The following is a 17,592-nucleotide window of genomic DNA, read 5'->3' on the forward strand; positions in this document are numbered from 1 at the left end:
ATGGGCTGTTGTAAGAGGCTGTAAAAAAGTGATTTTAAAAGCCTGTGATGAAGAGGCAACTCAGCTGGGATTGCCAGAGGGAAAAAAAGATTTTAAAAGGCTCCTCTGACGATCCCAGCTGAAGTTGCCTGATCGCAGCCCAGAACCTCTTAAAAGAATTGTTTTAACAACCTCTTTGGCTGAAGAGCTTGTAGAAAACATGTTTTTTTAAAGGTTTTGGTGATCAGGCAACTCAGCTGGAATTGCCAGAGGAGTCTTTTAAAATCTCTTTTTTTACAACCTCTTCGGCCAAGAGGTTGTTAAAAAAAACTTTTAAAGGGTTCTGATGATCCCAGCTGAGCCACACGATCATCAAAAACTTTTTTTTTACTTTTAAAAGGATTTTTTGGCTGAAGAAAAAATGCTTTTAAAAGTAAAAAAAACCCCAAACCTCTGATGATGCCGTGGCTCAGCAGGGGCAGGGGGCAGGGCCAGGGATTTTTGCTATCGGTTCTCCGAACTACCAGCTATCACTGCTACTGGATCAGGAGATCCGGTCCGAACCGGGAGCATTTCACTCCTGCTTTAAACCATTAAAAAGTGCCAATGACATAATAAGTTTAATAACTAAATAAGCCACAGATTGCCTCTAAAAGAAATGAAGCAGGTCTTGCCTTCACTTATCTTTAGCTTGTTTATTTCAATTAATTAGCCAAATTTCTGTCAAACTATTCTCCAAAGCACCTGAAGTTAGGACAGGAAGCCATGGGTGGAAACTAATCAAGGAGAGAAGCAAGATAGAACTAAGGAGAAATTCCCTGACAGAACAATTAATCAGTGGAACAACTTGCCTCCAGAAGTTGTAAATGCTCCAACACTGGAAGTTTTTAAGAAGATGTTGGATAACCATTTGTCTGAAGTGATGTGGGGTTTCCTGCCTAAGCAGGGGGTTGGACTAGAAGACCTCCAAGGTCCCTTCCAACTCTCCTATTCTATTCTATTCTATTCTATTCTATTCTATTCTATTCTATTCTAAAGGGAAATTGCTTTTATTGCTTTACTGTTTTGCTGCTGTTTTTAGTGCTGTGTAATAGAGCTGGTTTAGGTGGCTTGCTTTTTATATTTGCCTTAATTGATTTGGATTGCATGTTATTTGAAATGCAGAGTATCAGTCTCTCAGTTTGTGTGTACAAATGTGTACAAAAGTGTGTACAAATAGAAAGAAAGGACTGTAGGTTCTTGTTTTGTTATAATATCCTATGAACTATGTCAAGATCAAACTTTGTTACACAATTTTGTTACTTTAAACTACATATTCATTTTATTTGAATAAAAGTCAGTAATATACTTCCAGCAGGGCTAACAATTGGGTTTTTAGTTTCCACTATGCTGAGAAAGCAGATTCTGTTTCCAAGAAAAAGGATCACTTTGATCCTTTTTCTGAATTGTGCTTTCTGCCGTGGGCATGGGAACACAGTAAATTTCGGTTTTTAAAAAATTGCTTGTGAATAAAGCCTGGCTAAAGATTTAATTTTCTATTTTCTGCATAGATATGTAGCTTTAAAATCAGTTTGCAGTCAATCTATAAGTGAGGACTGGGAAAGGAAACTAAAAGAGCTCCCAATGCAATTTCTTAAATTAAAAAAGCAGCATATTATATACTGTAGTTAATTAGGAAAACTTCTACCATTCTATTGAAGATTCTTTTTTTGTTAATTGAACAAAAGTTATTATTTACTCATTATCTAGTCCTGCTAAGTAAACATACTTTCATATAAATTTTGATCGTACCTTGGTTGCTCACATGCCCTCAGAGCAACCTTCTCTAATCTAATAGTGCATTCAGACTGCATTGAATTACAGTTCCATTGTCTTTTTTGGAAGGGGATTTGAGAGTTGCAGTTCAACAGACACAGAGGCAAAGAATTCAGAAAAGTTAGCTTAGAAGATAGATGGCTACGTGTATAGACATAGAAAGAAGTGCATTGTTCAAAAGCACAAAGAAATTGGGACTATAATAAAAGACTAGATTGATCTGTGCACGATCATTACTCAGAGATCCTGAAATGGTTCTCTTTTTTGTAAATAGATGATTACAGTAAGAACAATTTAACAGAAATCAATTTTTTTGATATTCTTAAAAGGGAACACGTCTTCATTTTGAAACACAGTAAAATACTCAGATCCAGGGGCAAAAAATTTGATCCAGAAAATTCAACTCTATTGTAATAGTAATAGTGCCTCATTATATTGTAAGTACCATAGTCAAAATTGTGCAACTTTTTTGATTGAGAATTTTATTTATCAGCCTCTTAAGTTTACAAAACTGATACCTTAAGTGCTAAATGAAAAAGAGCTCAATTTAAAAATTATTACATAAATGGACCCCTTTCATGGATTACTGCCTTGTCGTGGCGAAGGGGCTTGCGTAGCTCAATGAAGCTATGAGCTATGCCATGCAGGGACACCCAAGACAGACAGGTCATAGCAGAGAGTTCTGACAAAACGTGATCCACTGGAGAAGGAAATGGCAACCCACTCCAATATCTTTGCCATGAAAACCCCATGGACAGTACAAAAAGGAAAAAAAATATAATGCCAGAAGATGAGTCCCTCAGGTCAGAAGGTATCCAATATGCTACTGGGGAAGGGCGGAGGGCCAGTACTAGTAGCGCCAGAGAGAACGAAGCGGCTGGGCCAAAACCAAAAGGACGCTCAGCTGTAGATGTATCTGGTGGTGAAAGGAAAGTCTGATGCTGTAAAGATTTTTTCTCCATAGGAACCTGGAATGTAAGATCCATGAATCAAGGCAAGCTGGATGTGGTCAAACAAGAGATGACAAGACTGAACATCGACATCTTAGGAATCAGTGAACTAAAGTAGACAGGAATGGGTGAATTTAATTCAGATGATCATCAGGTATACTACTGTGGGCAAGAATCCCTCAGAAGAAATGGAGGAACCTTCATAATCAATAAAAAATTGGGAAAAGCAATACTGGGATACAATCCTTAAAATGACAGAATGATCTCAGTTTGAATCCAAGTATCACAGTAGTCCAAGTCTATGCCCCAACCGCTGGTGCTGAAGAAGATGAAATTGATTGGTTCTATGAAGCCCTACAGCACCTTATAGAATTAACACCAAAAATGATGTCCTTATCATCATGGGGGATTGGAATGCTAAAGTAGGAAGCCAAAAGATAACTGGAATAACAGGCAAGTTTGACCTTGGAGAACAAAATGAAGCAGGGCACAGGCTGATAGAATTCTGTCAAGGTAATATGATGGTCATAGCAAACACTCTTTTCAAAAAACCCAAGAAACTACTCTAAAAATGGACATCACCAGACGGTCAACACAGAAATCAGATTGACTATGTGCTCTGCAGCCAAAGATGGAGAAGCTCTAGACAGCCAGTAAAAACAAGACAAGAAGATCTGAGCCACTCCTTGCAAAATTTAGGCTTAAATTGAAGAAGGTAGGGAAAAGCCCCAGGCCACTCAGGTATGAACTAAATCATATCCCTGATGAATATATAGTAGAGGTGACAAATAGATTTAAGGAATTAGATCTGATAGACAGAGTGCCTGAAGAACTATGGATGGAGGTTCGCAACATTGTACAAGAGGTAGCAACTAAAACCATCCCAAAGAAAAAGAAAGGCAAGAAAGCAAAATGGCTGTCTGAGGAAGCCTTACAAATAGCTGAGGAAAGAAGGGAAGTGAAAGACAAGGGAGAAGGTGAAAGATACACCCAGTTGAATGCAGAATTCCAGAGAATAGCTAGAAGAGATAAGAATACATTCTTAAATGAACAGTGCAAAGAAATAGAAGAAAATAATAGAATAGGGAGGACCAGAGATCTCTTCAAGAAAATTGGAGATATGAAGGGAACACATACAAAGATGGGCATGATAAAGGACCAAAGTGGCAGGGACTTAACAAAGGCAGAAGAGATTAAGAAGAGATGGCAAAATTACACAAAAGAACTATACAAGAATGAGCTTAACATCCCTGATAACCATGAGGAAATGGTCACTGACTTTGAGCCAGACATCCTAGAATGTGAAGTCAAATGGGCCTTAGGAAATTTGAGCAACAACAAAACAAGTGGAAGAGACAGTATTCCAGCTGAGCTATTCAAAATCTTAAAAGATGATGCAGTAAAAGTGCTACACTCAATTTGTCAGCAAATTTGGAAAACTCAGCAGTGGCCACAGGATTGGAAAAGGTCATTTTACATTCCAATTCCAAAGAAAGGTAATGCCAAGGAATGTTCAAACTATTGCACCATTGCACTCATTTCACATGCTAGTAAGGTGATTCTTAAAATCCTACAAGCTAGGCTCCAGCAATATGTGGATCAAGAACTACCAGAAATACAGGCAGGATTTCAAAGAGGCAGAGAAACTAGAGATCAAATTGCCAACATATGCTGGATCATGGAGAAAGCTAGGGAGTTCCAGAAAAACATCTACTTCTGCTTCATTGACTATGCTAAAGCATTTGATTGTGTGGATCACAACAAATTGTGGCAAGTTCTTAAAGAGATGGGTGTACCAGACCATCCTATTTGTCTCTTGAGAAACCTGTCAAGAAGCAACAGTGAGAACTGGACATGGAACCACTGATTGGTTCAAAATTGGGAAAGGAGTCCGGCAAGGCTGTATATTATCACTCTGCTTATATAACTTATATGCAGAGCACATCATGAGAAAGGTGGGGCTGGATGAATCAAAAGTTGGAATTAAGATTGCCGGGAGAAATATCAAGAACCTCAGATATGCAGATGATACTACTCTAATGGCAGAAAGCGAAGTGGAACGAAAAAGCCTCTTGATGCGGGTGAAGGAGGAGAGTGCAAAAGTTGGCTTGAAACTCAACATTAAGAAAACTAAGATCATGGCATCCTGCCCTCTCAATTCCTGGCAGATAGTTGGGGAAGAAATGGAGGTAGTGACAGATTTTATTTTCCTGGGCTCCAAGATCACTGCAGATGGAGACTGCAGCCAAGAAATTAAAAGACGCCTGATCCTGGGGAGGAAAGCGATGGCAAATCTAAACAGCGTACTAAAAAGCAGAGACATCACCCTGCCAACAAAAGTGCGTATAGTCAAAACTATGGTTTTCCCAGTTGTAATGTATGGCTGTGAAAGTTGGACCATAAGAAAGGCTGAGCGCCAAAGAATTGAGGCCTTTGAACTCTGGTGCTGGAGAAGACTCCTGCGAGTCCCTTGGACTGCAAGGCGAACAAACAAGTCAGTCCTAGAGGAGATCAACCCTGACTGCTCGTTAGAAGGCCAGATCCTGAAGATGAAACTGAAATACTTTGTCCACCTAATGAGAAAGAAAGACTCACTGGAGAAGAGCCTGATGCTGAGAAAGATTGAGGGCAAAAGAAGAAGAGGACGACAGAGAACAAGGTGGCTGGATGGAGTCACTGAAGCAGTAGGCATGAGTTTAAATGGACTCCAGAGGATGGTAGAAGATAGGAAGGCCTGGAGGAACAGGCCTTGTCCATGGGGTTGCGATGGGTCGGACACGACTTCGCAACTAGCAACAGCATAAATGGAATGCTTGTTCTGATTTATTTTTCTCTGCAGCAGCCCAATGAAATACTGAACATTTGCAAAAAGTATGTTTTTATTTTATTCTCAATCTGCAGGATGCAGGCAGCATATGAAACCAGTATGGTCCACAGCTCTCCACGGAACCAGTCCATGGTGCCCCAAAGGTTGAGGGCTGTTGATCTAAGACATTTATCTCATTTTCCCTTAAATCAAAATTCAATTCCGTATTCATTAGTACTGCTAATGGAAGAACTCTTTATAAAACACACAAAAGTGTAAAGAGATAAAAATCATACAAAGGTATGAAGAGAGATAGCAGTACTTGGCTCAATGAAACTGCAATGCCCTACGTGTGTGTGCACGTGTGTATGTTATGTGTAAGAAAAACACAATAAAAATATTATATCCCTTCCAATCCCTTTTCTCAACATAAAACACCAAAGCCTATTGTTTCAGTCTTTTTGTTAGATTTTAATCAACTAATTAACCAGTGTAGACATCACATAACTCCAACTGACTGAGCAATTCACAAATGTTAATATAAAACCCACACAACCCAAAAGAAGATAGGATCTGGTCACATTAGACAAAGTAAAAAACACACTAGTTAATATCTGAATGTGTTGATGAAGTTAACTATCCTGCAATCATATGTCTTCGAGAAGAGAAACAAGGTCAGAAAATTCTAATAACTCATCAAACATTTCAGGGAGTATTCTATAGATAGGAACAAACCTTAAGAACTCTGCCTAGGTTAAATCTTGTAATCCTGATTTAAAATAGAAGTTATATTACTGGAATTTGAAAATGATTGGGTCCAAAAGTAATTTAGAGAAAGCCATGTAGAATTTTAAAATTTAAAATTATTTTTGTGCCACAGGTTTTTGTGTACTCAGGTTATTTCAAAATATTTGCCATCACAAATATATGAATGTTTGATGCCAGAAGGGATGGTAGATTTACCGAAATAGATTACACGGTTATTGTGCAAAAACCCTACAACTAGACTGATTTACCAGATTTGATGCCAGAAGTGTGGTAGATTTACCAGAATAGATTACATGGTTATTGTACAAAAACCCCTGAAACTAGACTGATTGTATCATCCATCTTTCTTTCAATTTGGGACAGATCATTTTAAAAACATTTACTTTAAAATTTAGAATCTCAAAAAATAATAATATAACCAAATCCGGACTGATTTTGAAAGTACATACAGTTCTATTCTGATTTTTTATTAAAGTGCTAGCGGATCATGGAAAGTGGCATAAGGTAAGAAAATAAATTGCAGTCACATACACATTTAGCTTCATAACTCCCTTTTTCCCACCCTGTGATTCCTTAATTCAGGGTAGAATCAGGGTGACTGGGCAGAGTTGAGTGTTTACTGGCCAGAAGCCCATCCTGTTACCATGCAGAGTTTGAAGAATACTTTTTCTTTGCACCCTAAGACAGAAACATCTACTGCTACCTAGAATTGAACTCTCAACCTTCCAAATGGAAGGTAAGCATCTTCACCACTAGGCCACCACACCAGTTATTTAGTTAGACCTTCATCATGGTAGATATTTCTGCTTGTTGGGAGATTTCATAACTTTGATGTGATGTTGAAGGAAAGGAGAGCAGAAGGAATAATCTCCTCCTCTATGACAGTCATATATTGCTGATCTTCATCCTAGTTTTCAATTACACTGCAAAATGCAAATGTAGCACTGCTACCACAGGGGAGAGAGAACAACTACCAGAATCTGATGCTAATAAGGATGGGCAGAGAAGATTCTGTAATGTAATGTATATTACATTATAATGTATATGGAGCCACCAAAACTGTATGCAGGGTGTTGATATAAGAGATTATGAAGCAGATTCAGGCTTTTGGAAACTAATCAAGTTATTTTGAATATTTAAACCATTATTTCTTAAAGCATATTTTCCAGCCCATGTCTGCTGCTATTTTAACTTTTTAATTTTAGCTTTTTTATTTTGAAACATTTGTATTTCTTTTTTGCACTGGTGCACCTTAAAATTATTTATTAAATTACCTGTTTGCAGTACTTAATAAAAAATAATTGCATTACAAAGATGGAAGGAAATAAAGCATATCACAACATACATAAATTTCAATCAGACAACTTGGCATGACTGCAAGGAAACATATGCTTTATCTTCAAACAGAAAATACTGGAATACTTTTCTATATAAAGTTTCATCACATCTCAGTCAATGCAGGTAATCCTCGACTTAAGACCAACATTTCTGTTGCTAAGCAAAACAATTGTTAAGCAAATTTTGTTCCATTTTACAACCTTAATTGACACAATTATTAAGTGAATCGCTGCCGTTGTTAAATTAGGAATAGAATAGAATAGAATAGAATAGAACAGAACAGAACAGAACAGAACAGAACAGAACAGAACAAAATAACAGAGTTGGAAGGGACCTTGGAGGTCTTCTTGTCCAATCCACTGTAACATGGTTATTAAGAGACTCTGGCTTCTCCATTGACTTTGCTTGTCAGAAAGTTGCAAAAGATTAACCCTGGGACACTGCAACCGTCACTGCAATCATCATAAATATGAATCCATTGCCAAGCATCCGAATTTTGATCATATGACCATGAGGATGCTGCAATGGTCGTAAGTATAAAAAATGGTCATAACTCACTTTTTAAAGTGCTATTGTGACTTCAAACAGTCACTAAATGAACTGTTGTAAAATGAGGACTACCTGTATTGCCCTGACAGCAAAAGTCAAGCAAAATAATAAATAATGTTTGTCACAAAAATGTACTCAATACTCACCTTCCTTTCAAGACTGTCTTCTCCATCTGTGGAGCTGATGCTATCACAAAGTCTTGTTCGGGTTGGCCGTGACCTTTTGTTTTTCAATGAAAGCTGCAAACGAGTTTTCAGAGCTTTCGAATCCAATCTTTCTGTTTCAGGGACTGCTTCATTGAAATCTTTTGGGGAAAAAACAACAACACTCAACTGTCTCAACACTCAGGAATATCCTGCACAATAGGATGCACAGAACAAACAGTATTTTATTGATCAAATATAGATGAAGTAATTTATCTTTGCACACTGTCATCAAAATGAATTGATCATTTGTTGCATGGAAATTAAAACTGTGTTAGAAAATGTTGAGACATCCTGATGTTTTGTTCAAAGCTGAAGAATAAGATTTTATTTAAGAATTAACATACGCTAAATCCTTGGTGATAGAAATGTACTTAAGATAGGTATTTTTCCAGGAAAATGTTGTTTAGCTTAGTGTTTTCCATCGTGGAAGACAAAGAATGATTATTTACATTCTAAGAAATGAAAACCACTCTAAATGTATCTCCCCTTGTTGTTCTTATAATTCATTAAATTAATATTTAGTTTGGTCTAGTGGTTAAAGCACCAGGTTAGAAAGTGGGAGACTGAATTCAAGTCCTATGTTATCAATGAAAGCCATCTGGGTGACTTTAGGCCAGTCACACTGTCTCAGTCCTACCCTAACCTATAATAAAGGGCTATTGTGAGGAAAATAGGAGGAAGTTGTGTTGGATATGTTTGTTGCCTTGAATTATTTTAAAAAATAATAATGGTGGGATAAAATAAATAAAATTAAAGAAAGGTTACAACGAATAAGTTGGTTGGATTGTAACTCCAATTTGTACTGGAAGAGAGCTATCAAGCTAATTCAAATTGGGATTAAATGTTTTCTGAAAATGTCCAGATTCCACCTTCTTTTTCAAATGACTCATATCATTTCTATAGTTGCTCATTATATGATAGGATGCTTTTATTTTGGTTTCTACTAGGGAGCAGTAAAAAACATAGGAAATATAGTTAATATAGTTCGAGCATGTCACTAATATCAACACTTCTCCCACAGCTAAATGGGCATTGACTAGTGAGTATTTGATATTAGGAAGTACTGTGTCCTTGAGAATTAGGTAAGTAAGTGTCAGAAAACTCAGAATCAAAGACTATTTTGCAAGAAAACTTTTCATTAGCCTCTTTTGTAGAAAGGGTGACTACACTAGCACAGTATTTTTCTTCAGTTCATTTATTCAACGGATCCAGGAGTTAACTTCTATAAAAAGTATCTTGGGTTCATTTTAGGTCATTTTCACTTTCTGGCAAATTCCTAAACCTTATTGACGGAATTAATTAGTAAATGTAGATATCAATGAACAGGTAATAATAACCACATGACTGGTTATTTTAATGATTAGAAAAATCAGCAAAGCAAAAGGAAAAGTGAGAATTTGGGCTATGAAATAGTCATATCTTGCTATAGAACTAGTTTAGAGGTTGATTATTGTGTTGGGTAATCCCATTCATCTCTGAGGTTGTTTTCTATTTAACACATAAATAAATACAGAATAGAAGTGATAAAAAGAAACTTTTAAAAGAGACAGCAAAAAAAAAAAAAGGAATGAAAAGCATCGTTTCATGTTTTCCTTCAGTATTGTGTTCTTTCTTTCTCCCATCGATTCTTTGCTTTCTTTTCCCTTCCTTACCAGTGCTGATATTCTAAAAGTATATTTAGCTGAAGAATTAAAACAGGGAGTTCAATAAAAAATAAATATGGATTTTTAAACATGCCGCTTACACAGAATTATATTCCTCACAACAATAAGTAATATAACCACCTATACACTCTACTCTGTGCATCTTGCCGCTTTCTTTGCAATCTTTGTTAATGTTAAGTAATTTTTAATGTTAATATTTATTATTTTATTATTTAATGTTTTATCTTGTTTTACTTGGTTGCAAGCCTGGTAATATTTTATTTATTTTTATTTTATTATTTTATTGTATTTTATGATAGAGATGGACAGACAGAGATAGATGATTGATAGATACAGATAGAAACAGACACAGATACACACATAGATGCATAAATAGATACACTGATAGATGGATAGGCAGGCAGGCAGGCAGGTAGGCAGGCAGAAAAAGTAAGGGAAGATATAGCTTAGCTTCAAGGATATAAGAGAAATAGCATTGGAGACCTATAAGATTCAGATTTTGAAGATGGCATCAACTTGTTTCTCACAGTCTATAGATTCCTCTCCCTATTCTAGAATTAATGTTTCAAAGAGCCCTACAGATTTATAGACCAGAATTGGGAGGTTGTGTCTAGCAGTACCAAAAAAGTAGTGTAAGAAACCAACACATTCTTTTTTCTCCATGTTCATTTTGGAATGCTGAACAAATATGCTATATCTGTGGAGGAAACTGTTGACAGTGGAACTGTAAATTATTTTAAGATATAATATGTAATTTATGCCACATTCCACATTTTGCTTTTGATCCCTTGAGACCTGGAATGCTTCCCAACAAGTTGTTGTTGTTGTTGTTGGTGGTGGTCAAGTCATTTTATAAACTCATGCTCCTCAGGTCTAGATAATTTTTCAATGTATACATGCATTTATATGCATTTCAATGTACTTATGTAAACCTAATTTTCTTCACTTCTATTTGTGGTAGAATCAATGACTGAAAGCAAAGAGGCCCCCGTAGGGGCAGTTAAGAAATATTCCAAGTTGGACTCCAAAGCTGGGAGGAAAGAATGAGACCAAATACTTAGGACTATAACAAGTGTTTCTCAAAGAAAGGCAAACAGTCTAGCAAAATTCTTGTAAACTGACGAATCTAAAAAAAACACCTCTTGACCTAAACATTGCAGCTGTTTTGGTTCCTTCTTTCATTCCATCTAGAAAAGCCGTGGACTGAATCTTGTTAAATATGGGATGGAGGATTAGATCCTCCAAGCACACCTGAGAGCAACCATTCAGAGTGCAAAAATACTATTAGCATGCAAAAGCAAGAAATGATTTGGGAATTAGTAATAGAGATTAGTTGTATTAATTGTATTACTACCTAAAGCAACTACTTTATTGGGTTAAAAGATAAGGCCAGATCCAGCAGATCAGAAACTCAGGGAGTTTAACTAGAGATAAAAACTGCTTGGTTTCGTCTTATTAACTTATTTACTCAGTGTTTTTCATAGGTATCAACCACACAAGCAAAAAGCAGCCTTGATATAAAAGACACCCAATCAGCATAATCATAATTGTTTTATTTATGATTAATAACTAAACTCACATCTACACTGCCATGAAAAACTTTACAGAATTTTCATAGTAGATGTTATTATGGAATCAGATTTTTTTAAAATATTCATTTTAATAAGTGGACCAAGAATTACCAAAATGAAAATATCTGTTATAATGCTATACTAGAAAATATAGTAGCACTTAGATTTGACATCAACAAGATGAATTTTAATCTTGTTTTTCAATATGCCTTTAATCATAATTTATGCTGGCCATTCTTTATTTTCCTATTCAAAAGATTTTTTAAAATTATATTTATGAATCAAAGCAGTAATAGGAACGTAATTGAATCGTCCAACTTTAGGCTTTAGTGGCATGGGTATATTGCTAGACTGTGATTCATGCTAACATTTTATACTTAATGTAAGGCATAAGCAGGTAGCAGAAGCTAATTGCCCCCAGAAGCTAAGTAGGTTATTTTCCTTCTTAGTACTTGGATGCGGAACTATTGGAAAGTCAAGGCCTATTGATAAAAAGGCAAAGAAAACCACTAGTATAAGACTGCCAAGAAAACTATTTGGATAGTTATCAAGACTCAAGCTTGAATCAATTGTATCTTTATTTTTAGCTATGTACAATAAGACACTTTCCCAGTTCCCTGTCACTATTATATTTTTGAAGAAATATCTTTGCAAGAAGCATTTTCACTTTGTTTGCTCATAATATTGAAAAGCGAAACACCTATGTACCTCATTTAACCAATGAAATATGAACATAATATTTGCTAACTGAAATCCTATATTATAAACTGACAAGTTTAATGGAAGATGAAATTAAATCCAAAGTTACTCTGACTTACTGAACAAGGCAGGTATATAGAAGCATTAAAAAGTGACATCAATGCAGCTAAAAGGTTAATTATTTGACTGAACCCTTCTTCTGTACCTTACTTAATTACTTACTTAAGTCTGCCAAAGCCAACCTATATGAGTGTGTTTATAGAATCAAATTTAAAAGAATCCTCTATGTAACAAATGATCCATAGAAACTCTGTATCCTATACTTTCCAAGATATAGACATGCCATTTAGGTAATCCTTTTTCTCTGAAGTAAAAGTTAAAACTTCTTTTAATGAACATCTTCTTTTGTTTCTCACCTTAGACAGATTAGAGGACAATATTTTTTATCTACATGGAAAAAATGCCAACTGGCAATTGTAATAGAAAACTTTATCTGTTTCTTCTGGACAAGAGAAATTATATATTTTGAATTTTTATACATTTAAAGATGTTGTTCTTGCAATAACTGCCTTTTTCCTTAGTTATATCAAGGTATGACTCAGGAAGCCCCATAGAGTTAGGCAAGGTTGAAAAAAGGCTCTTGATTGTGTGCAGTTCTTTCCTAAAAAGCATTTCATACTTTTGGTGATGTGTAGTTGTAGCTAAACTTCATCATTCTGTATACTGGCAATATGGTTAATGTATCAAGTGTCTGACCCTATACATTTGATAATGACTCTTTGCAATGTTTCATCACATAAAGATCAGGATGTTTGATTTCAGAACACTAGTTATCATAACAGTGTCAACTTTCTAAAACGTTGATTCCTGAAATGGAAACCAACTTTTTGATCAGGAAATAGCAAGAAATCAGAAATCATGTCTGCACACATATATTTAACCAGCATGTGAGTGGATATAAAAATCATGGATTCACAAGGTTGTACAGGCTATGAAGTACATATATAAATGTGCAACAAGCAAATGGAATGGATCTACAACTATGTTGTTTTCACATTATTTCTTTTGCCATACTACTTATGAGTATTATGGAATAAGAACACGATCCCATAATTAAACATCCACTACACATTTATAACACGAGTGGGAAGCAAGGAAAGTTCTAGCGGACAGAAGACTGATTACATCTGCGGTCACAATGGACATACTTCTACACTGAACATTAAAACATGCACTCTAGAAAAAAAACTTACCGAATACATCATCAGAATCAACCCCCTTTATAGCTCCTTCTGCAAATATGCACAGGAAACCTATTAGCCAATAGTCTATTATACCCTATCTTTAAAATATTACAAATATCTTCTAAAAGGAGATTTTAAAAAAAGCTACTATAGACATGACAGTCAGAAAATTTATTTTCTATCTGAAACACATTACCAAGAAGCTACTTTACTCTAGAAAAAAATGTGATTTATGTAAATGACAAAGGTGCTTTCACTAAAGTGTATTAGCAACCTGACAAAGAATTATACAAGTATTAACAATATAAATGAGACAGCATTTATACAACCCAAAGTTCATGTGTACATGGGACTACAGATAAATCTTTAGATTATAGATTTAATTCTGGATCTGCCAATATTACACTGAAAATCAGCTGTGTCTTATTTTCTTTCCTTCCAGAGTCCAATTCTGCCAATTTTTAAATCAAATATACCTATACATGGGTTTGTACTTATAAATTAATAATAAATTGTTTCCCAACAGTGTATATATAGTGCTTCTATATGCAGCCATTCCTCTTTTCCATCTGTTTCTACACTGAACTACACAAACTAAGCTACTAATATGTTCCATCTGCTCTTCTGCAGCTAACCATTATATGACAAATGTTTTTTTATTTATTTTAAATATTTATATAGTTGCCTATCTTGAACAAAACTCTGGGCAGTTTACAACCCAGAATTTTCAATGTAATGGAAAGAGAAATTCATTGTCAAAGCATGTGCGACTCATTGCCCAAATAGAGATGTCCACCCCTGCTCTGAACACATAAACACACAGTGTCTCTATTGTTGCATAAATCTTTGGTTTATTTTTACAGATACAAAAGTTCACTGCATTTTCCACCTTGGAATAAAGTAAATGTAAAACAAATGTAAAACATATAAGAGTGTGCAAACTCTTTGTTAATTTATTCATTAACATAATAGAGAAAAAAAATCAAATATAAATTGAACAAAAAAATGCAGTTATACACCTTTATTTTTATATAACATTATTTGATATGTTCAGCACATCATTTATTTTCATACATTCTGAAAATAATAATCATTCCAATCTCTTCCACAGTAGCGATATACTACTGTGTATTACACAGTAGTAGCTAAACCATCATCTGATTCACATTCAGACAAACCTTGAACTAAGGTATCCAGGCAAGATACAGCAAGCTTTTCTGCTGTATTTCCTTTTGATGTTTCTCCGACAGGGGTCTGTTGTTCAAAAATGTTGTTATTGTTGTTGATCTGACCTTCATTTTGCCTCAGTAGCCTGAAAACTTCTGATTCAAGTTCTCTAATCTGAGAGAAATATAGGCAACCATTAGGAAAAGCTTTGAGACATTTTGTTTTCTTGAGGCAAATAAACAAAGCATCAATAAATACTTCAGATCATGAGGGTTGTTTCAAGTCCTTGTTTTAATGCAGGGATAATCTCCTTGCCTTATACTACTACAATGTTGCTCATTGATTTAAAAGATTTATAATCTGCTCTTCGTATCAAAATTATAACAAATGAATTAATGCTTTCAAAATAAATAAAAGTTAAAAATTTTTTTACCCGAGTTTGTAAATGTTGAACTTCAAGAAAGTGATCTTTTTCCAGATCTTCAATTTTTTTCTTGTCAGCATCATGGAACTGCATATACTCAAATTCTCTTTAGGGAAAAAAACATATTTTCTGGTTAGAGCAATGTTTGAATTGTGATAAATACTGAACCAATTTGCTGAGACGTGTACTGTCCTTTAATATGTAATTTCTCAGAGAATTTCTGCTGATAAAGAGGTTTAATACTAATCTTATAGCAACTATGGAACAATAAAAGGTGAAAAGGTGTTTGTTTAATGGGTGTGCTGAAATAGCACTTCAGATTATCCTTTATGAAAAATGGTTAATTAGCACTATCAGAAAACAATGAAGGAGAATCAATGTATGTCATATAGTTTATTCCATAGACAGGAAAGCTGTGATTACAGGAAAGCATTACATTTTCAGTTAGTGTTACTCATTTAGAATATGTTTAAATATTTCAAAAGGTATATGTCAACCTGTTTGGTATATTGCATAAATTTGTAATTTTAGTTTAAATGATCACATACATTTTAGAAGCTTAAGCATACAGGCACTATTTGATTAATCATATTTGGAAGCTTATATCACAATCTGTTCTTCATTTTAAAACCTTTTAGCTGCAATCTTGCATATATTATCAGATGAAATTATCAGAACAGTTTATATTCAGCCTTTTTTCTAGAAGCTTCAGGTGCCATATATATATGGTATAATCTCATATTATATTTGCCAAACCCCTACAAATTAGGCTGAGGGATGAGGCTGCCCAAAGTCAACCATATCATTCATGGCTGAGCCAAGATCTGAATTAGTTATCCCCTCAATCATATATTGTTCTCTGCTTGTCCTGCTTGTCCTCATACAGTCCGGGAATTGACTAAGCACAAGGATGTTGCTTACTTTTGTTGAAATTCCTTAATCAGTTTCTTAGCTTTGTTGTATTTCTTCTCCAAAGACTGATATTGCTCTTGTGACTCTCTCAGATGTTCAGTTACACTATGGCACAAACTTTGTGCTTCAAGCCAATAACCCTCAATTTTCACCATTCTTTCCTTGTTTTCCTTGACGCTTTGCTGAAGTATTTTCCTTTCCACCTGCCATCTTATTTTCTCATTTTCAGCAATCTGCAGCTGGAGAAAATTAAGTTACAGGTTTATATATTCAGCTTCATTTACTGGAAAGAAGATTGGGAATATGGCTACTATTATTTAGAACAGGGGTCTCCAACCTTGGCAACTTTAAGACTTGTGGACTTCAACTGATTTAGAATAAGAATAATTCAGAACAGCTTTCCCCTCACTTTTTCTAGTTCTGCAGACTTTAGTTGAAAATTACAATCCCAAAATATTTGGAATGAAACAGGCTTATTAAACCTCATAAATAAAATAAATAAGTAAATAAATAAGTAAATAAATAAATAATCTTCACCAATATATTGGCTCCAGTATGATATTAAAACTCTCGGATTCCCACTGACCAATACAACTGAGAATTTTTAAAAGTTATGGTTCAAAAGCTGTTAGAAATATATGCTTGATGAAGTTTGCTGATACCATGTTAACAGTATTACTTTATGTACATTTTTTCTCATGCATTACGTAGATGCCTGTCCTTAAAAAAATAGCATGTAAGTGCTTAAAGAAAGCTTTATGAAAGCTATTGTTAACAGTGATTAATGAAACTAAATTTGATGTACAGGTAGTCCAGTTCATTTAGTGACCATTAAAAATTACAACGGTACTGAAAAATATGACTTAGGACTATTTTTCAGAGTTACAACTTTTGTAACATCCCCATGATCATATGATCAAAATTCATTTCCTTGGCAACTGATTCATATTTAGGATCATTGCAGTGTCCCAAGGTCACGTAATCACCTTTTGCAATCTTTTGACAAGCAAAGTCTATGGGGAAGCAAGATGCATTTAACTGCATTACTAACTTATCAACTGCTATGATTCACTGTGGCAAGAAATTTCATAAAACGGAGCAAAACTCACTTAACAACAGAAATTTGGCACTCAATTTTGGTTGTAAGTCAAGGACTACCTACATTTAAGTACATTAATACTAGGTTCAAAGCATTTTGTAAGTTATGTATGATGTTTCAATTCAAACACATTATCATAGAAAAACACACACTCACTGGAATAAAAGACAGCACAAGAGGAGGGACAGAAGCATAATATTGCACAGGACTGAGGCTCAACTTTTTTTCATCATTCAATTGCCTTCTGATTTTTTTATGCTTGCATTTAAGTAGAATCAAATTAGTAATGCAGTCAGTATCTCATAAAAGTTGGCTCTTGAAACAAATGACATTTTGGTCATACCCAATAAAGTTCTCTGCTAAATGTAACTCAACTTACACACAAAGAAGCCAAATAGTAT

The 17,592-nt window shown here is 34.9% G+C and overlaps 1 protein-coding gene across 1 annotated transcript in view; it reads right to left on the bottom strand.

The window, feature by feature from the left end:
• The window catches only part of PPP1R9A (protein phosphatase 1 regulatory subunit 9A), a 175,931-nt gene that overhangs the window by 19,133 nt on the left and 139,206 nt on the right, over positions 1-17,592 (bottom strand). The window contains exons 10-13 of the mRNA XM_058180091.1: positions 16,102-16,331; positions 15,190-15,286; positions 14,768-14,930; positions 8,352-8,509 (exon numbers count right to left, since the gene is read on the bottom strand). Coding sequence (XP_058036074.1) covers positions 8,352-8,509; positions 14,768-14,930; positions 15,190-15,286; positions 16,102-16,331 — 648 coding nt within the window. The remainder of the gene's footprint in view (positions 1-8,351; positions 8,510-14,767; positions 14,931-15,189; positions 15,287-16,101; positions 16,332-17,592) is intronic.

This window comes from Ahaetulla prasina, chromosome 4, assembly GCF_028640845.1.
Source record: "Ahaetulla prasina isolate Xishuangbanna chromosome 4, ASM2864084v1, whole genome shotgun sequence".
Classification (NCBI taxonomy): Eukaryota; Metazoa; Chordata; class Lepidosauria; order Squamata; family Colubridae; genus Ahaetulla; species Ahaetulla prasina.